Source organism: Halichoeres trimaculatus, unplaced genomic scaffold, assembly GCF_033239565.1.
Source record: "Halichoeres trimaculatus isolate MK-OKI-2021-1 unplaced genomic scaffold, fHalTri1.1 fHalTri1_scaffold_3, whole genome shotgun sequence".
Lineage (NCBI taxonomy): Eukaryota > Metazoa > Chordata > Actinopteri > Labriformes > Labridae > Halichoeres > Halichoeres trimaculatus.
The window spans coordinates 23,407,791-23,430,253 of NW_027437181.1; the positions used below are offsets into that span (position 1 = coordinate 23,407,791).

The 22,463-nt window shown below is 40.7% G+C and overlaps 1 protein-coding gene across 2 annotated transcripts in view; it reads right to left on the reverse strand.

Moving 5' to 3' along the window:
• Positions 1-22,463, reverse strand: part of unc13c (unc-13 homolog C (C. elegans)) — a 121,197-nt gene that overhangs the window by 47,112 nt on the left and 51,622 nt on the right. For both annotated transcript variants that reach the window (XM_074665614.1, XM_074665615.1), the window contains exons 15-18: positions 19,798-19,887; positions 18,560-18,688; positions 11,082-11,215; positions 7,847-7,932 (exon numbers count right to left, since the gene is read on the reverse strand). In XM_074665614.1, coding sequence (XP_074521715.1) covers positions 7,847-7,932; positions 11,082-11,215; positions 18,560-18,688; positions 19,798-19,887 — 439 coding nt within the window. The remainder of the gene's footprint in view (positions 1-7,846; positions 7,933-11,081; positions 11,216-18,559; positions 18,689-19,797; positions 19,888-22,463) is intronic.

The following is a 22,463-nucleotide window of genomic DNA, read 5'->3' on the forward strand; positions in this document are numbered from 1 at the left end:
TTATGTCTTTTATTGTCTCAACCCCTGTGTTTCATGGCTGTTATTTTTTTCTATGTGTTTTTTTTTTTTTAATTTCACTTAATTTGTTTTATTGATGTTCTTATTTGATTTTTACCGTGCAGCACTTGGTAAACTTGACTGTTTTGTATGTTCTGATATGTAGCTAATCATTTTTTTTCTTCAGCTAAACGCAAAACAACCTGAAAAGCTTTCAGCCGTTTCCTGCACCTGTTTGCTGCATTTTCAAATATTATCCTGTGATAAAAAGCCATTTCACATGATGAGTGTGTGATGTGACTCACTGGCACACCATCCAACTGTCTTGTGAGCAAGGCATCATGACTCAATTTGTAACATTTAGCTGTCAAATATTAATGCAAATAAATCTTACCCTCAAGCATTGTTAAGCTGAGCATCATCATCATCATTATCATTTTTCACATTCTCTGGTTAATCATGTTTACACATGGATGTTTTGTATGAGTGAGATTTTAAACTCCCCCTCATCTGACCACCAGCCTGTCCCCACCACACCAAACCGAGGGCTCGAGCAGCAAGTAGGACCAACAAGAAATGAGCAATAATTCATACAAAGTGCTCCTTTGAGGAACATGACAGTCATGTCCTCCTCCTGGCAGCTTGTGTCGCTGTGGGCGGGCGGTGATGTACTGACAGGATGAGGCACACAGGGGGTGGGGGGAAAGGGGGAAAAAGGGTCCAGGCTCAAAGATTGAAAAAGAATGTATATGTGACTGAGTGCATCTATGATTCTTGTCTTCTTTCGTAACATGAACTCCCTCCGGCAAATCAGAGGCACATTAACACAAACACACACACGGACTGAAATACACACACAGCCCAAACCTGCTGTGACAGCAGTCAGTAACACCCTAGGTGGTCACATGCCCAGCTGCACTGACTCAGATATGCACATGTACACAAACAGAGCCACGAGTACTCCCTCAGTCTCTCTATTGATCTACCAAACTCTGCATGTACCGCCTTGTAAAAGCAGAGGGTCTTACAATTTGTTGTGAAAGTGTGAGGTTCAGCGAACTTTGGGGCAGTTGAAGCTTGCTCTGTCATGGTTCATCTTTGGATCATATGGGTGAGCTACCTGGCCGTGATGATACTCTGTAATGTGAGCATGTGGTGAATTAACTGAGATGTTACAACTTTTCCTTTCTTATGTTCATTTCTAGCTAAGTTTTATCTCACTTAAGAAAATATTAGCTGCTCTAATAGGAAAAATATCTCCATGAGTAGCAGTAAAATACAAAGGTCTTGTTTTTAACTTAATTGGGATGATGCTCTGTTGACTGAACAGTAATTATGCTCTCGATAAAGCTCTGCTTTCTGTGCATGTTTCAGCACTGACCTTTGTTTGCAATACTAAATAGCTCAGAGCTAATGATTGTGCAAATGCAAAGACATTATTTCTCGGAGTTCCCTTAATTCACTTGGTGATCAGAGCACTTTGGACTTCTCTAATTTCTTGAACCAGATTGCTGGATTACTCCAATCCTCTTCACTTCATTAAGAGTGTGTCAGTGGGTTGGATTTGTGGGAAATCTGCTGCTTCTTGTTACAAGACAAGACATGCAGTAAAGAGGACATTTCTCTTTCAGTTAACAGACATTGAATCAGAGTTTTGCTTTGAAAGATGATGAAAGCACAGTGATAGGGCAAAAATTTCTGTCTTTAGGGCAGAGAAAACACATAGGATAACAAGATAACATCCTGTTTGTGACAGAAGTGACTGGATGTGTAGAAAAATATTAGCAGCACTACTCTTTGCTAAGTCATTTCCAGAGCTAGTTTGGAGTGAGTGCAGAGTCTGGCACTGGTTCTTTGTGTTTCTGCTGAAAAACTGATGCTGGCCTGTGGATGTCAGAGGGTTTGCAAAAGCCACAACACAAATGCAAACGCCACAATGGAAGTCAAAAGAGGATACTTATCCAAACGGACATAGAAAAGTTGTAAAAGTAAGTAAATGATTAACTTCATCTATGATAAATATAGCTTTGTAGGGGTGTCACCTTGTGATATCCTTCGTAGTACTTATATTTCTTTATTTAGATTAGTGTTAGAGCTATATTTATTATAGCTTAAGTTAAAAAATAAATCTGTCATTAACTTACTTTCAATTTTCTATATCTATTGGGTTAACTGTCCTCTTAACATCCACAGTGGCTGTAGTGCCATTATTGGCTTTTCCATTTGTGATGTTGCTTTTGCAAATCTTCTGACACCATCGGCCACTGTAAGAACTAGCCCCAAGTCAGACTCCAGAGTGGCGCCAACTCTTTACCAGGCTACATACCACTTTCATCAGGGTCTGGAGGTACACTACCTAAAACTTTGTCATGGCTTAAGACAGAATATATTAAATGTTTCCAGACATGTTGGGTTATGAAGTTTTTTTGCTGTACATTTTTCTTGTTGTTTGCATATTTTATAACATGTGAGTTGGATACGTGTGGAATGACAGAGGATTGTTTATCACTAACTTTTTTTAATGTTTACTTTCTTTTTTAAAGCCAGCACTGTTTCTCCAGTAACTCTTCATTTCTCTGATCAGTTTAGAGGAGACCGTCAGTGCTGATGTGCCATAAGTTTGGCTGCTATGAAATCACTGGCACATACACCATCGCAGTTGACTGAAAGTCCTCATCCTCAGGATGGGGTCAACTTTTTCCTTTTCTCTTTTTTTCTCAAATCAGCGGAGAAGCGTTTTCTTGCTGCTTTTCATGAAGAAACTTCACAGCCTGATAGCATTTAGGTCCACTTCAGTGGCGTTTGGGTGAACATTTCCATGGATAAGATAATGTAAGACCCCATTTATCACATGTGTTTCAATGAGAACACATTCTTTATTTAGATCAATATGGTTAGCCCTGTAGGTAAACTAAATGTATCTGTTTCCATACACATTCAAGATATTTTCAGCGTCATAATAATGGGGCTCTTTTGTGATTGCTGATAGTCTTGAAGGGATCACTGCTACATTGCATGGCAGAGATGATGCCGCCTGAATCAGGAGGTCTCCAGTTCTCTGTCCAGTCTATCAAAGGAGCTGTGCTGACCAGGGTCCCCTGTGGGTAACAAAACAACAGCTGGCAAGTACCTCATTCTACCCCTCTTAAAATGAACCATCCTTTTAACTGCTACTAGATCTGTTTTCACTTAAGAGTTCAGCACTGAGGTGTCACTTAGCTACAATGTCACACAGGGAATCATGAGGAAAGGTTGTGGTTTCTTGATTTGCTGTAATTCTGGCGTAAACATATATCATATGTCCTGCTGCTTTATGGTTGCTCATTACCTCTCAGAAGAAAAACACATCCATCTCTTCACACACACCTTCCAGTCAACACGTCTCATTAAAACCTGATGGATGGTCACATTCATATGCACAGACACCGGAGCATGAGAACGCACTTAAAACTTCATCATATTCAAGAAATACTGTTCGTCTACACACTTCAGGTGTGTGCACAATAAGCTCCCTGTGTGTTCACTTAGTACCTGGTTACCATGGAAACTCAAGATGGCTCTGCACACAGGGGAGCAGCAGGCATGTGTTTTGTGGATGAGGATAAATCACCAATTGGCTCACCTGGTGGCTCTTTCACTTGCACAAAATCAAAAGAGCATTCCCACTTTCACCTCGCTCACCCGGCTTCTCTTATCTTTCCCTTCAACACCTCTTCTGTCATCGTTAAGGGAGAAAATATCACACTCTCTGTCATGTTTACTTCAACACTGAAGCTGTTTGCTGGGCCCCAGACCCACTGTGTAGATACAGCATTAAGGAAACAACAGTAGTCAAATCACATCAACACATTATCAGCACAGCAGCAGATGATTCTCTGGAGATAGTAACATAAAATTGGTAACAAAGGCATGATTTATATGGTAAGTGTGGGCAATATGTGTGCTGCACCCTAAATGTCCCATTGCAGGATGTCTGGGTCATAAAATATGGCTTTCAGGAGACATAGTGCAGCGGCAAACTTTAGCGGAGCAAACTTCACAGGAAAAAAAAATAATAAAGAAGTCATAACTCAGGTTGCTTTCCTGCTAAAGCCTCAAGTGCACACAAGCCCACAACCTCACAAACACACACACACATACACACACAGCATCGTTTTAACATTCATTCACAACCCCAGTCCCATTAACTCCCTGCTGCATTCTACCCTCCCATCGTACATCCTGCTATCTTGGGGATTTGATCCTGAAGCCTCCAACCTAGAAAACAGCCGGTTCAATAACCACCAGGAGGCATTTGCTGCCTTTTGGGGACGTGAGCTGGAGATAGAGGGGGTTGGGATTGAAGTCAAACCAACGTTGAAACGAGGCGTATCTGTCTTCCTGCCAGTAGAGCAGATCTAAGATGCATTGCTTGATCACTGCCTGTCTCTGCTTTCTACCAGAGGAGACTTTCTTGCATTAACAAAATAAATAATAACCACTGGAGGGAGTACATATACAAAATAAGATCAACATTTTGAAATATATTTACTGCTTTAACTTGGCTCAGCAAGACTGCTCAGGACTGACAGATTTGCACTCCTGGTTAATTAGCGATGGCGGAAAAAACTGATGAATCATTTTGGGTGATGCTTGTAAATCATTTATTTAACTCTACACAAACCCTCTCTTCTGTGCATTACACAGGGCGCTGCAGAAATTCCATCTTAAACCCTAAATGCAAACAACTCTATCTGTTAACAGGGTCAACCCTTCCTCACCAACACACAAGCACAAACACATGAGGGACACAGACTGTCTCCTGTGAATCCACAAGTATGGTCAGTTTCTGGGGTATGATGAAAAACAGTCACACAAACTGTGCACCTGCAGCTGCAGTCTTAGGGTGGTTGTTATAAAACCTGTCAACTTATCATTCAACTACACCAGAGACGCACATCTCGGCCCTTTCACCTACATTAGTCACCTGAGTTCTGGATCTGAAACCACTTTTACCCTTAAATGCCAGGTTTATCACAGAAGTTGTTTTACTTTGCAGATTGACCTCCTTGGCCAGCCACACAACACGACTTTAAGATCTTAACCAAAACAAGCTTAATTCATTTTTAATTGTGAAAGACCACACAAATAAGAACAGTTTAGATATATTTTTTACATTAGAATTCTCAGACCACACGCACTCAACAATTTCACGACACCACAAACTTAAAAATGAGGAGAAATGTCTCCATAGACCCCATCTCTCACTGAAGCTTGTGGGATAAATGTGAATTTAGAGGATAAACAAACAAGGAGGGCAATCAACACCAGCTAGCTGTCATAGAGTGTGTTCTCCAACAAAAACAAGAAAACAGTATTGGGTAAATGATGCCACAAACTTGTCTTCTTTCAGTTTGTCTCTGGGTACAGATTTGTTTACATTGGCTGCCATGGTTGTGAGCTGTAACATCCGGCTGGTGACACTTCCTTTCTATTCTTTGGAGGCAGTCTGACCAAGAATGGTAAATATGAAACATTTTTGATACTGACACTTCTTGGACCAATAATCGGTCATGATGAACCTGAAATAAGGTCACACCGCTCAGAATTTTGGCAGTTACAAATAAAGCCCTTAATCTGGCATAAAATTGTCTTGTGTAAGGCAAGCCTAACCTGAAAAACTGACAACACCTACACAACAAAAGAGAAGCACAAAAAGCAGATGTTTGCATACTAACGCAAAAACCAGAGTATCTTTTCCTTTTCTGATAGCCATTGATCAACTGTTTATCTTGATTAAAAGGCGTCCCAGTTTCTCAATAATGATCAATAGATAGAAATCAGGGAGGTGTAATCTAGACAGACAGGAGAGCTGACTACAAACAGCACAGCATCACCTAATAATATTACATTTCATTTCAAGGCCCTGCTTTCATGGCACCCAAGGACACCATACAAAACATAGTTTAAAAACACTTCATCAAAAGTTAGAAAAGAAAAATGTATATATAGAGAAAATTTTCAAAGAAATTGATTTAAAAGACAAGAAAAGCACTCAGAGAGCACAGACCTCCGCCAAGCATATTGTGATTGTCTCGCAACACTTAAGTCCTACTCATAGACTGTTGAAAACATGGACGTAGTCTTGCCGATGTCATCCATCTGTTTCTGAAACGGAAAATGAAGCACATCGGCTATAGCGGCCATATTGGTAGTGGCAAGGGCTTCACCTACAGCCATAGGGCGCCGGCTGTCACGTGACCCTCAGCTGTGCCTTTTATTGGGGGAGCTCGCAATCTTAATATCACCTGAATGGCCGCGTTAGAAAAAAAATCACCCCCTGCACAGTGGGTGCCAGTAGTAAAATTAGCGACTCAGACAGGAGAGGTTTTTTGAACCAGGCTGTAAATAGGTTAATTTCTGCTTTGAAAACTGCTTTTTTTGGCTTGGTGTGTATATGACTTACGCTACTTCCGGAGCCAGCCTCAAGCGCACACTCGAGAAACAGCAGATTTCAGCACTTCCGCATTTTCTCATATTCTTAGACCGGAGGTTGCTGCTTGGTCCTACTTTAATGTTATACCCCCTTTCAACAGACTGTCTGCCACAATTTGGTCTTAGTTGCAGGTTTGTACGACAATTTGTTACCTGACAGTTTTGAAAATTATGATGACCCAGGAAATATTTAATATCCCAGATCCAGTGGCGACTGCTGGTCAGTCAAGGAGAGGAAGCTCATTTTTTCCGGCCTAAATCATAAATTTGTTTATTTATTTAAACGTAAATGCTACCCTCCATGCCAGCTTGTTAGCAGCTGGAGCTGCTATGTGAGACCAAGACAGGCTGTAAGTGTGAGTGACAGGGGGAGGAGCTTCGCAGCTGTAGCTGCTTATTGGTGAAAAGAGAGAGAATCTTAAAACACAATGCTCCTCGTTTTTAAGAAAAGTAAACTCGCTGGAGATCAATAGAACCTCCAGATCAGTCCAAAACAACTGACAACTGTTAAACTCAGACGATGCTCTGGTAGAGGGTTATACTTCAAGATCCCTGACTGGCTCATTTCACTGTCAATCAAAAAGGGATTCGGCCTCAGACAGATCATCGGATTATCATGCAGAAGCCCAGTGTCCAGGCCAGCCCACTGCCTCATAGACCCCCAGAGACGCTGAGCATCCGAGGGCGGGACAAAGCCCAGCATTTATCCAATGGAGTTATATATACAAATGGTAAAAAACAGCCCTATCTCACGATGATAAAGAATCCTTTTAAAAAATTATGGATCTAGATGGTGATCGGGATCACCTCCAATATTTAATTACTTCATCCTTATCCCATTTTGAACATTTTCTGAAAATTTTATCAAGATCTGTTTAATACTTTTTGAGTTATGTTTTTCACAGACAGACAAACTTTCCCAAAAACATAACCTCCTTGGCAGAGGTAATAAGATGGATGGCAGTCAGAGTGAGAAGGCCAGCCGGAAGAGATGGGTTTTGAGGCAGGATTCGAAAATATTCAGGGAGTCAATGTCATTGATGTCTGGTGGGAGGGAGCTCCAGAGACCGGGAGCAGAGTGACTGAGGGCTCTGGACCCATGGTGCTCAAGCAGGCCGGCCAACAAACAGCATATATCCAAATGCAGAAGTATAACAGAGACATGTCAATATATATAGTTGCACATGATGCAGAGAGCAACACATTAGTGCTGATCAGTTAATAGCCACCAGGTTGTTACTCATGCAGAAACAACTCAAGCTGCTGTGTTTTCCTCTTTACAAGCTTCCAATCAATTTAAACCATTTATCTTAGACTCTATTCACACACATGCCCCCAAGCCAGAGATAACTGTCTGATCAGTGCTGTTACTCACCTTCCATTGCATACTTTATATCCAGGGCGAAAAGGTTCCACATGACCTCGGCGCTGATCTTGCCCACATTCAGCTCCTGTGGAAACCTGGCGAGATTGAAAGGGATTCCAATCAGATTCATTTCCCTACAACGACACGCTTGACTGGGTGGCCTGATGGCTCGGCCCAGCCTGGATCTCTAACAAACGACTTAACAGATGTGCATGAAGACATGGTTGGGGAATTTCATAATCTAATAATCCCCTGTCAGTGCCAAACTTGGCTGGATCAGGGCAGAGGAGAGACACATGTGCGGGGCTCAAAGGAGAGGGGAAATGGAAATGGCACAGCAAAGGAAAAAGACAGTAAGAGAGGCAGGGATGGAGGGTGGGGGTGGCAAGTAATCTGCTGTTTTGAATGCCTATAGATTTCCAGTCAGAGCAGAAACGTGAGGTGTCAATGGTTTAATTATCCGTATCTTCAGACAGTGATGGGAGGACTTTAATAGATGACGGTGCCTCGGCCTATGAAAGGTCACTCTATCTGTAAATGTTTTACTTCTGGATGGAGACCACTCTGCTTCAAACAACAACTAAAACATTTGTCCAACAATTCTTATTGAAACAATGATCATCTGCTCTGCTGGGACACTGGCACATACAAATGCCAAACACACATGAATACACACAAACACACACATTTTCCCTCGCTAACTCTCAGTCCTTTCTTTCGGAGCACAGAGGAACAAACACTGGGAATAGCAGGCGGATTTCTGCTCCCACTGGCAACTGAGAAAACAACAGAAATTTCCAGAAACAATTTCCCTTGTCTTTCATCTCAATCACAGCTAGAGTCTTCTCACAGCCTTGATTATTCTTCAGGGTCGACGTGCTCCCTTGTGGTGGACTGCAGGCGGGCCACGAATGAAAAACTGTCGTTTAAGTAACATCTGCAGCTGCTGTGGATGCCTATAGAAGGTCTGAAATCTACTTCAATGTGCTGAAAATAAATAACGTTTTGTGGCTTAAAATCCACATGATGAGTATTTCTGGAAATAATCCCCAAAGCCTCTTATCCTTTACACTTTAAAAACAACTGCATCATCCTTTTTTTTTATTTCCAATCATAAAACAAATTCTGTGATCACTCCATTGGCTCACACATTCCCAGGATGGATTGCCATGTAAATACTCTCAGCACAAAGCAACAGACTGACATTTTTCACTCCTCTAGCAGCTGTTTTCTTTAATCAGAGGCAACAAGTCAACACAGGTTTAGTGTGAAAAAGCACAGGGGTGGCTGTCACTGTGCGAGTTGACCATGGCAATGTAAGGAAATAGGCATGAATATTGCAGATCTATCATTAGACAGTGTAGGAGAGAAAGCTCAGGGCATAAACAGAGTGTTAATAAGCATCGTAAATCAGCACGAAGATGGAGAAAGGAAAAAAGGGGGAGGCAGGAGTGTGAGAAGATATTTATGAGCGAAGCAGAAGGAGAAGTGTACGCTTCATTTTATTTCTTCCAAGGCAAGCTCTGCTCCATTTTCTTCAGGTGGGGAAATGTGTTTTATTTTATTCACTAAATCATCAGAAGGAAACCAACACAAATGTGTTGCACCACCCTCACCACAACCAGCTCCCGTTGTTTTTTCTGCCAACAAATCTCTAATCTGTTATATAATTCAGCAGCACTGCCTTCTCCTTTTATCCATTCACACTACAGTTCCCCATACAAACAAAATATCTTTTACTGATGGCTCCTCTGGATGCCTTGAAGCTTTCTTGCACAATACTGCAAACATCTACGTCATCACAATCAGTAATACATATTTCAAATTCATGGGAGCCGACGGCAGAGGAGGATTTTTGTTTTCCCACACATTCATTACATATAAGTTTAAGATCTTTCAGCCTCATCTGTTCAAACAACGTGTGCTATGTCTACATGCCATAAATGAATAATGTAGTGAAAATTTACATAATTAAAGAAAAATAGGTCAATATTTCATAAGCATTGGCCTAATCAAAGCACAAAAATACAACTTATGAGAAAGTCTAACGTCTGTATGGTTGCACATGGCTGCATAAGCAATACAGCAGTTACATTCTGTTGCTTATTGTTTCAGTTTTTATCAAACATGCACCGATCTGAGAAAATCTGAGTGGAGCTGGGTGACAAAAATAATAATATTTTAATATAAAATCAAAATTATATAATAATAAATAAATAAATAAAATAAAATATATATTTTATATATATATATATATATATATATATATATATATATATATATATATATATATATATATATATATATATATATATATATATATATATTTATTTTTTTTTTTTCTTTCAAGAGTCTAATCACTTCTTGACTCTACCTCCCGACATATTTTACAACCCTGGAAAAAAATACACAAGAACGTCAGCTGTCAAACATCGTTAAACGTGACGTAAAACCTTGTTTTCAACCTTGTAAAACAAATGAAATGAAACTTTCAGAAAAAAGAGGACTTGAATACAAGACAGCCAAATGGTATCATAAAATCACCACAGTAATCAGACATAAAAAACATTTCAACGAGGTGTATTAATTTTTTAAAGCTTGACCACAGCCCATCTGGAATGACTGGAGAGCTGAAATTTTTGACCTATACTGCAGCCAGTCACCAGGGGGAGCAGTTTTTGTGGCGACCTCACTTCGAGCCGAGCAAGATGACGTCCATTTTTTTTACGATCTATGGGTCTGACAGACAGCCATTGCTGCTTTTTGCTCAAAGACCTAAAACTCAGGACACTGTATTGGTTGTTTAAGTTAAAATATAAAAATTTTATTGTTTCACAGGTATTTCTCAATGATTTTCAGTAAATTAAGATTGGAACATTGAAGGCATATGCTGTCAGTTGTAAAAAATAAAAAGTAAAAAACAGTATCAGCCCAAATCTGTATCGGCAGGTCAGGCTTATTAAAGATCAGTGATAAGTGATCGGACAGAAAATTGTGATCGGTGCAACCCTGTTTTTTTTTTACTGGAAACTACGTTTCAGGCTACGTAGTGCGTTTTAAATGTGCTCATCGATAATTAAAAAATTAATGCAGACCCACATGTACTGTGTCGACATGTGTAGTGAGAATACCTGGCTGCTTGCAGCTGAAGCTGGCCCAGCATCAAATGAAGTGTACTTTGAACATGTTTTGGATCAGACTGTTTGGCACAGAGCGTCTAACACATAATAAATTGAGTACATACTGGTTAATGACTGGGGTGTAAGCAGTCCGGTCCTCATCGATTACAGACACCATGAGAGTGATGAGTTTTGGCCAGAAGTCCAGGTTCTTTATTGACGGGCCCTGCTCCTCCCGGGGGATATCCTGCTTCCGGCTCTGCAGAGAAGAAATGATCATCAGGGGGAGAGTCACGAGAACTTTTGATTCTCACAAAAAGTCTAAACAAAGACTTTAAAAGGCTGCTTTATAATCTGTTTTCAACCCATGATGGTGTCCCATAAATCTGCTAAAAAACAGAACTTGGCAAGATGTAAGTAAGACGGATGCTCATTGTATGTGTGAAAAAACAAAACATTTCACTTTTTATCACCTAATTTAATGCTGGCCTTATCTGCTCTAAACAAGATTGAATGCCTTCAGATTGTAATGAAAATTATGTGGTCAGCATTTTCAGCACCAATGTGTTAAAAACTATGCAACTACACTGTTGTTTCAAGCTGAGTCCATTATTTGCGCGTGGCATTCTTCACCTCAAATTACAAGAATTAAGGGTTTCAAGGGGAAAACTGTGCATGTATGAAATCTAACACTCTGCTAATGTTAATGCAAGCTAAACGTTCCCTTTAGCTGTTGGTTAATAATAAATAAAATAACCTGTTGGGTGAGGAGCTGAAGGCTGCACACCTCCACCCTCGCAGGAAGCTGCACCTCTACCAGAAGCGTTATCTACTTTAATGTTGTATTCCTGAAAGTTGCTGCTCAACATGTGCCAGCTGCCCTCAGAACTCCAGGACTCAAAGCATTAACCAGCATTTTGGTGATTTCCTTTTTTTCATGTCAGATGTCAACCAACCACCCAGGAATCTTTGGGATTAAAACTTTAAAGTTCAGCAGCATTATGACATTGCAGCAGTGTGGATAAGTGGATGGGACTTTGAGTCAGATTTGTTTTGGAAATCTCTCTCTGTGGTTGTCCCCGGGTCGAAAGGTGTTGAATCTAAAATCTCTCACTGACTCCACCATCTGTTCACTCCGCGCTGAGTGCAACCGAACAAAATTTTAGGCGTCACAGTCTTTCCGATTGTCATTTAGAGGTTCCACGGCAAGAAACGCTCATACTGAACACATCTGTTTGAAGATACTTGAACAAAACCAACCACACTGACAGAAGTGGTTAAATTATTTCACAAACTCATGGCATCATCAAAAAGGAAGGTGACGTTAGTTATTGTAAGCACTTTGCTTCATCATAAAAACATGTCTAATTGAGCTCGATAGGTTTATTGTTACAAGTAGTCATCAAAAAGTGTAGGGGAAAAAGAACAAAAAACAATAAAAAAACAAAAGCACTAAAACAGAAAACTAACCAGCTTTTTAAGGTATAACAAACACAGTTTGGAAGAAAAACTTTTCAATATCAGCAATATACATCCCTTTTTCTGTTTATTTAACTTTTTAATTAAATGTATGCTGGAATAATAAAAGAATTGTTCAAAGTTAAACATATTCAGAGCAGTTATTGAATAATTTAGACTGAATTATTCAACATCCGGAAGCACACTGGCTTTGCTGCAGCACAGAGAGGAGATGATGTATTGAGAGCCGCGAAATGGAAATACAACACAAGTACATTCATCATCAATGTGATCCTTCTAATCCAATCAATTCCTGCAATAATCAACTTCTTGTTTTAAATATCTGCCTCTGCATAGGATGTCATTCTGCTGCATGTCTTGCCGGCACTGCAGATAGAGGATCTTCAGAATTTAATCCCATAGGAACAAGAAGCACAGATAAAGCCTGCAGCTGATTTTGTAACAGTCCATCGTGTCAATGCAGGATTCACCACTTTAATCATTTGGGTTTAGAGCTGCAAAAGTCCATCATCCCGTGTGCTATCGTCATGAAAACAGATTACAACTCATTCCATGGGAGGTTACATCCCAGGCATCATATTCATCAAAGACTCGTGGATCTTATTTGCATATTCACTTATGTTTGCTCTGCAGTAAGAAATGAAAATGTACCAGTCTGGATGAACGTGTGGGTTTTATCTACAACCGAATCTACACTCAAAGACCGTGTGAGGACATGTAATTTAAAATGGATACACGTTGACTATTTGGCAAAGATGTACATCATGAATTGAATGTCGTATAGATCCGGCTAAAAACGTCCAAGAAGAAAAATGTGAGAGGAGTGTGCTCATAAATTAAGGCAATCAGCACAAAAGACAGATTTTCTCTGTCAATTAATCATGAGAATCAACATATTGAGAGCTTAACAGGTGATTGAAAAAGTGTTTTGAGCAAAGCTATACAGTATGAGCAGTTCCAACTCATTGTTACTTCAACAGCATACTCATTCTTCACTGGGAAAGAGGATTTGGTAGGACAGCTCTGTGGAAGATGTGCTACTGCGTGCAGCAAGGTACATTTCTGCAAAATTCAAGACATGAATAATGAAACAAGTGTCTCTGCAGGAGGTGGGTTGGCAATGCAAAAACTGGTTTGTTAGAGTATCTCCGTGTATGTGAGTGTGCACGAGCATTGCTGTATGCATGTATGAAGGACACTGAAGGTTGTGTCATCCCTACCAAATTGGATGCCGTTTGCAACCCGCTAAAACTCAGAGCAGACTCCCTCTGCTCATCTGTATTCACCTCCAGCAGGTACAAACACATTGTTAAAGGTGATTAAGTAGCCTGCTGTCTTTTTACAGACAACAACCGACCCATGGGCTTTACCTTCAGTTGGACTGGGAGGGGAATACAGTACTGAACAAAGAGTGCAGTGTGTCTCCACTCTGCAGTGCAAGGAGTGTGTAGAGCACTAGCAGTAATATTAATAAGAGGGTATCACTCCTCTAGAGGGGAGGCAGTGGTTTATGTTTTTGGTTTAGCTCTTTCAATCCCTGTGTGGGAGAAATGAGCATTAGCATAACTGGCTTCTTATCAATTCTCACAATGTGACACAAATTACAGCGTCTCTGATTAAAGGATGCTCGCAGAGAATGTGATCAACATCTCAAGATAAAGAGCTGTGGGTGGATCTAAAGCTGCTGGAATGCATGTGTGAAAGCAGGTTGTATGTGTTCATACATATGCTCATGGGCAGAAAAAAAAACACTCAAAGATCCTGAGAACAAACACGTGTCTTCTTCAAACACGGTTAAACCGACCATTTGGGTATCGTTGGCAAATATGTGATAGCGTCAGTGGGGGAGATTCTTATCAAATCAATTTGAATTGCTTGCTCAGTAACAAGTGGAGTCTCACTCCTCTGCGGCTCTTCTGCACAGTGGGCCTCTGCCTCTGCAAGCCTGTCAACGCTCACCAACCTCCCCCTTTAAATCCAGATTGCTTTTAATCATACGACTACTTTTGCATTTTTATTTGCATTATGCATCAGACTGCGAGCATGCATATGTATATTTTTCTGATAAATTTTCAATTCTGGTCCATGCATCATCATCCCTTCTTTGTATTTATGTTTTTTTTTTTTTGCCCTTTCTCTATGAATCCTTTGCCCTCTTTTTATTTCCCCCTGGTCTCCGTCTTTTCAAAATCCGCCTTTTTTTTCTGCCAGGGTTTAAGAAACTGTTAAGCCAGAATCCCCCTGCCCCCATCTTCAAGTCATTTTACGCCCAGGCAGAAGCAGAGAGCTTTGTTGTTATGTTATGCAAGATGCCTTGCTGTGGCAGAGATATTTCCCTGCCTGCCTGGCCACCATGTCAGCTCTCATGTTGCTGCGCTCAGTCACCGTTAACAACTGGAGAATTGGGGTCTATAATGTGTTTTTCCTGCTGAGTCAAAGGCTACCTGGAATATGTGGACATGATAATTTAAAGTCACAGTTGGATTTTCTTTGGTGTGAAGCTGATGTCTTCTACTGTGAAGGAAACATTGATGGAGAGGCTGTCACTCGTGAAAGTGTGGTGGACGAAGATGTAATTAGCCAAAGTGTCTATCTCTCTGGTTTGGTAATTGCTTACAACCCCTCAGGCTGTTTAAACAAAGGAAGCTTATAATTCAACTTTTGAGCCGATTCCACCCATTATCTCAGAATACATTATCCCCTGTGGTTTGGAGGCCGGTCTCCCTGGGAATTTAAGTGCTTAATAATCAGGTGGAGTTGCCTGTTACCTGATTATTCCTCAAGTGAGGCCAGAGCAGGTAATCCAGCACATGAACGTCTTCATGTGTTCACTGAAGTCGTCAAAACAAGGAGTGGTTGATGTTGTGTTTCATGAAAATGTAATGAAATTAGTTTTTGCACACTTGATAGGAGTCTGTGTCTCCAGCTCCTCTTAAAAAAGGAGGCAGTGCATGCTCCTACTTTTGGTGCTCATATATTATCCATGTGGACACTTAAGATCCAAAAGAGCCTTAAGATGGTTGTTTGCATCAGGTAAGTGCTGCACGATGCTTCAGTGCTTTTATACAGCCTTTCACCCCGGACCTCTTTTCCTGGAGTGTTTAAGTGTTTAAGTTTGCACATTTCTATAGTTACATAAATGAGAAGTAAGATGCACAGCAAATTAATTTCTCACTCTGCTATGATAAATTCATGGTTTTATAGCAGTGTCATGCATCAACACAATGCAAATCAAAAATCAAAGAGAATGTGCTGTTATACCTTCATGACAGACTGAAGATGATGTTTTCATCAATATTTTGGCATTTGCAGAAAAAAGGCACAGACAGCCTTGTTTTTGCCATGATGCAGCCAGTAGGTTCATTAATAAGACAACTGATAGTAAGCCAGCGTTGCCTATCTGCCATCTAATTACCTGCTTCTTAACAAATTGAGATTCAGAAACCGTGAACTAACAAACAGCCTCTACAGATCCAATAAACACACAGACCTAATTTCATTCCTCTTGATGTTACCCGTGGGTTCAGGGGCACCAGACCAAAAAACATTTTAAGAGAGTGTGAATCAAAACTTCCACTGGTTGTAATTTTGAATATGGCAAATGGCAACACCAACGTATCTGCCAAATGGCTACAAACCAACTTTGCTGCAAAATTAACCAATCTGTATTACAGCCGGCTGTTTTAAAAGCAAAATACAGAGAGAGTTTGGAGGCCAGTCAGGCAGAAGAGCCGACGAGAGGTTGCGACTGTGTGTCAGTACTTGTGAGATTAAGGCAGCTGAGTGACGGAAAGATGGATACCTTATCCACTGAGGTGAAAAAGAAGATAAAAGATAATGAAAAAGCCAACCCAGACGTCAAACCTCGCAGCACATCTTCCATCATGCCCCCCTTTACAAAGAAACGTGGGTAATGACAACACCAAAGTAAGCCTTGGTGAGTGTATTAAAGGGATAGTTTGGGTTTTCTGCAGAGAGGTTATTTGAGGTACTTTCAGGCTGTTAGTCCAAAACCCAAAGGAGATACCGGGTCTATTTATTCCCTTTCTATGAGAAACAAGCACAGGAGCTACATGATCAACCACAGTGGATGGGGTCAATTTAACCATTTAATTAAGCTAACTATGAAAAAGTCTGTGAAAATAGAATAAAATAAACACAAAGAGATTTAATACATTACAAAGGGGCTTCTTTCTCTCACAAATGATATTATAGGATGTATTTTATGGATCCTACCAAAGCATGGCTTCTGGTCAGTTATGATCTGGTTTGTGTTGATATTGAGTGTGGTCCTCTGCTCATTAAATTGCCTCCACATTGAAAATTAAGTTATGACACTGAGGAGTTTTAATTAATGTGATATTCATGAATTATTTCCATGCGCTAAAGACAAATCATGTCCTGGTGTGACCAGCAGTTGGCAGCACTGGCCCTAAATTACAGAGTTAGTCAACAGTCCTGTGCTCCCTCCATAGAACACTGCATTGTTAAAATTTGTGTCTCTATTTCATAATTTTTTCCTTTTTTATGGGCTTTTCATTGTTTTGGTTATAACTTCAAACACTAAAGCCAAACATATAGCGAACACACACAATGCTGGAAAGGGAACATTTTCAAGGTTCAATTCTGTAGCCGTAGTATAATATTGTATATTGTATAGTATATAGTATATTGTTGCTAGGCGCCGCCTTGTTGGCTATGGCTGCCTTTTGCAGCAGCTCTCTCTTCTTTGTCTGTTTCTTGTAATTTTTTTTCATCTCTTTTTCATAATCTTTGTATTTGGAGTGGATCATTACTTTGTTTGGCTCATTTGTTGGTCATGGACACCAAACTTTTTGTGGCTTCAGTGATATTTTTACTACTTTTTCTCCTGTGTTTGTCTGGAGATCCTACATGTAACCATGACTGTATTGTTTACATGTGAACTCAGCTGTTAGCAGCCTGCAGCAATGTCAGTGCTAACTGTTGCAAGGCCTGATGTCTTCCCGCAAGGTGAGGAGAAGGAGGTGAGGATGATGTGCTGGTTCTCAGGTGTGAGCTAAGAAGTGACGACATGGACCTGTCCTTCCATCCATCGTTGTCGGGAAAGTCCAATAAGATGGACGAGCTAGCTGTGCTAACCCAGCAACAGAGGGAATACCAGAGGGCAGAGTAGCATCATGCTATTCACAGACATGGCTAACGGAGCTAACATCAGACACCAACGCCACATTGGAAGAGCTTCACATGCTGTGAGCAGACTGGATCTAGGAGACAGAGATGGAGCATGACTGAAGAAGCTCAGTCCTGGACCCTGTGGAGGTGGAGGCTGGCTGAACTGGAGAATGGTGGACAAGCTGTCATTTATTTTTTGACCTTTTTGCACTTTCTATACACTTTTTACTTTTGTTTTCTCGGTTGCTGCTGTGACTTCAATTTCGTTGTACTTGTTACATTGACAATACAGTCCTATTCTTTTCTAATGGGACATTTTTTAACATTAGTTGTAAGATGCTGTCAACACTAGCCTTAGATTACAGAGTGTTATGAACAAACAACCACTGAAGTTGGACAAAAAAATGAGTCTCCTCAGAAAGTTCATCACTCTTTGGGAGAAGAGATGCAAGAGGTGAAACCTACATACTGGTTTACTCCTATATCCTTTAAAAAATAACAAGGCCTGTTTTTCTGCCGGTGAGTTAAGAAAGGAGACAGGAGTAAGCGATTTGAGAAAAGATTTGACTGGCAAGCCAATTATCAACATGCTCTTACGCACAGACGATGCAGCTAGAGAAGCAATGATTCAGAGTCTGAGAGGCGCACATTGTCTCTGATGAAAGAAGCGACTGTTCAGACTCTTATCTTTGACTGCCAGACATCGAGGATTCAAGACACAAAACTAAACCCAGGTGAGGAGCCACTAAAAGTTTAAATTACACATCGATTAGTGTGTGTGTGTGTGTGTTTATAAATCTACAGTATGTTAATTCAGGAACACAGATATCTTTTATTTGTCTGGTCATATAAGGATATAAAGAACCCATACTGTATGTGTACTTGTGTGACAGTCACTTTTGTCTCCTTTTCAAGCAATTCAATTTTGATTAATGATTCTACTGTTGTGTGGTTAAAAGAATCCACTCACCTGGTCAAGGAGCTGGTTGTAAAGCTCATGACAGTTGTCAAAAATGTACTTGTAGGTGGAGTCCAGACAAGCTTTCACACAGTCCTTCACAACCATACTGGCTCTTGGTGGACTCTGCAGCTCTTGTACCTGCACACACAACCACACACACACACAAAATGATAAACACAGACATGTTTAAGATATATGCTTTCAGGCTTTGGTGTTTTACTGGATATATTAGAAGTTTACGACACATATAAGAATGTTAGCAGACCAAATCAATGGCAGTTACTTAGGCTTAAATGCATTACTATGTACCCTTCCATCCATCAGTGCAGTGATAATATAATATCACATTACATGTCTGAAATATTAATCCAAACGTATCACTTCCTTGTGGAAATGGGGAAACCGTCTTCATCTATTATGTATACCATAATTGACACATGGCCAGCCCGGCATCAAGGAGTGTGTGCAGCAATCCTATAGTAACTCTGGAGCCTCTGTGTGTGAGCAACGGTGAGTATGTACCATAAAGCTCAGCACGGGCCAGGCACAGACTGAAAGCTTTGATAACCCAAAGTGACAGTTTTCCTTCCTTTGCTCACAGCTGCCATCTTAGCTATGCCTCAGTGCTCCACTCTGCACCCCCTCTCCCGCCAAAAGAGAGCTGAATGGAGCCGAGCTTTTCATAAAGCGGAAGACAAGTCAAGACAAGGCATACTGTTGAGGGGGAGGGAGGGTGAGGAAACGAGGCAGAGAGGGAAGTATTTTTAACAGCATGCAGGTCAACATGCATTACGTAAACCCAACCCCAGCTCACAAGCCTACAGTCAAGAAATGAGGCAATGATAAATCATTTTGGTGAGATCGTTGTTGAGGAGGACATGTTTTCTAGAATTATGTGTGTGCATTGATTTCACCTCAAAGTGAACGTGCCAAGAATCAATCTGGGGTTATGTTTGTAATTGAATGTTGAGAGATTTTACAGCCATGACCGGTGCTGAAGGCGTCTCAGTGACTCAGTCAAGGGCGCTGGTATGATAAAAGGTAATGACTGACATTCGTTTTAGACATCCACAATGGTTAGCGAGTGCTGTGCTCAGTCGTCATTTATTACACTGTTTATGTTTCCTTCAATTTCTCTAACACTGAGCGCCATATCCCATCCCCCTGGAAATAACCTCCTGTCACAGCCTGCACACACGCACTCATTCATTCATGCACTCACGCACTCACTCACTAAAATAAGCTACCTTCATCCTGAAGAAGGTGATGCTGGTCAGAAGATCAACAGTGGACTTCAGGTCTTGGAGCCGCTCTGGGTTCCCTGCAGGGAAATTATCCTGGAAAAAAAGAAAAAGAAAAGAGAGATAGAGCTTATAAGAGGAGAGCGGACGTATTTTTGACAGCAACCTTTTAATGTCACACAACCCAACCCTCCGCATCATGACGTTCAGGCCAAAACATTGAAATTGATTATAGAGCAACGCCTAGCAATCATAAGGAAATGACTGTCTGTCTAATCGTTTAGTGGACAAGGGAGGTCTCTGCTGATGAAAACCTCTATTTCGGGGCCATGAAGTCATCAGGCAGAGCAGAGTACCGTGACGGGGAGCATATAAAGCTCTGACAGCCCTGAGGAAAAGCGCCACTGCCCCATACATTATCCTACTTCACCTACCTGCTCAGCACTCTTGTAAAAATTTGCCTGTTTACCTTCCCCCTTTGTACCTTGGGAATAAATACAAGACAGAAATTAATAAAACGGAGCCAAACCTCCACGGCACAGTCTGATTGAGATGAAGGCGAGCAGCTGAAGCAAAACTCGCCTGACATTGTCTTGATGCATGCAGCATAAGAGGGCTTTTTGTGCTGAATCATGAATGAATCATGGCTATTTTCTTGAGAAAATAAATAAAGACAAAGGTGTATTCTCTTCGTTTCAACCTGGAAACTGGTCTCAAAATCCCCAACATAGATCAACCAAACAACCTCCGGGCACACAAGCATGACACACATACTGAACGAGCAAATGTGGACCAGTTGTTCTATATTTGGCTGCCGATGGAGGAGAAAGGCAGAAATAAAAATTGAGCTGTTTTTCTGCCTGAAACAAAATGTTTGCATCACAGCCTCTGATATTTCATCACTTGTTTCTTGCTGCTGGATTATACTTTGTTTGAATTACAAGATGTGATTAAAGAAGCTGACTCACATGGCACCCAGAACACACTTATAAATATAAATCCCCAATTAAAATCTAAGAAAAGATATTTCTTGCAGTTACTGTTCCACCAGCAGCCCCATTCACAGCATGGCATCCATACTGTAAGAGCTATCAGCCATCAACCTCCCCCTCCCTGCTGGCACTGAAATTTCTCTTACAGTAACCTCACATATCTGTAGCCTTCAGACACAACTGTAACCAGCCTCATTGAAACATGGACTCACAGCTTCCTGGGAAACTTTAAATGCTGCCATTTATACTCCTCCTGAAATCACTGTGCTGGAACCTTCATAGCAGTTCAGGATGTATTTGATCTTTTTTCCCTTTTCAGTTGAAAAGCAACTCTAAAGGGGTGAATCCAATCAAGACTGCAGTGTGACATTATTGCTGAAAAGTAATTCTGAAAAATAAAGATGTCTATTCCACTAAGGCCCAAGCATTCCTCAAGTCATGTCAAACTAATCACTGCTTTCTTGCTTTTCCAATAAAGGCATTAACACCTTTATCTAGGAAAGGAAAATCAGCATGAAAGAGCAGAAATGCCACAGAAAGGGTGCAATTTTCACTCCTGCCTGTCTGCTTTTTTAGTGATAGAAGTACCATCCATTGAGCTTTCCTGTGCTTCAACAATAATAAATGAATGACTCATTCAAATCTGAAATACAATTAAGTCTTGCATTGTGTTCGGTGTTTTCTCCAGAAAAATAAATGCTCCTCCATACAGCATTTTAAATTGGTTAATTAGTGGATTTCTATGATATGAAAAGTTAATCAAGCTTCATAATTACTGTGATTTTAATCAAGTAGAGTCAAGCGCCCATTGACACTCATTTTGGTGTAGAAGAGGTAGGTGGGATCCTCGCATATATAAGAGTCTCCAGCCAAGATATTATAATGTTAGCTACCAGTCTGATTTTGACTACATCCTTGGGAAACAAAGAGCAGCAGAGCAAAGATTTTCCAAAACAAAATCACAGCTGGGGTGAGGAAGCTGGTTCAGGATGCTTACAGAGCCAAAAACACTGCATACACGTGTATCAGTCAATCATGTCGACAAAACATCACTGTGACTGTAGGTCGCCCTGAGAGACTGATCTATGGCCTTACTAACCATTGCTGATATTTACGCTGATGCAGAGACCTTTTCCTCTGTAGAAATACTCTTCCTTTGGTGCAGTTTTTCTAAAAGCAGTGACAGTTGAGTAAAGAAGAAGCTTTGAATGTCTCTGATGCCCCTTTGTCTCAATAGACAAAGACCTGGACTGAAAAACTCTGACTTCAGCAGCAGAAAAGCTAAAGAAAAAGGAACAGATTTATTACCCAGAATCAGACAAGCATACTAAAGAAGCAGGGCGTATGCCTCTGAGCCAGAGGTAGAGACAACATCATAACTGCCTTCCGAAAATGACAGAAAGTCCATTATGAGATGGGGCGAGAAGTGAGTGATGCTGATGAGCTTTTAGTTCTTTGTCTTCCTTCAAGTCTTCCCTTAATATTGTGTTGGGTCAGTGCCTGCTGTTAGTGCAGAACTTCAAAGCAAAGACTCCTTATCATCAAAATAAAAAAATAAGATCAGCACATTTTATTTTCTCAACTCTGATAACTTCCCTCTGACTTGACAAATTTTTGGTATTACTCGCCTGATCTGCCAAAGGATGCTATAAGGTCATGAGCGTCTTTGTTCCTCACATC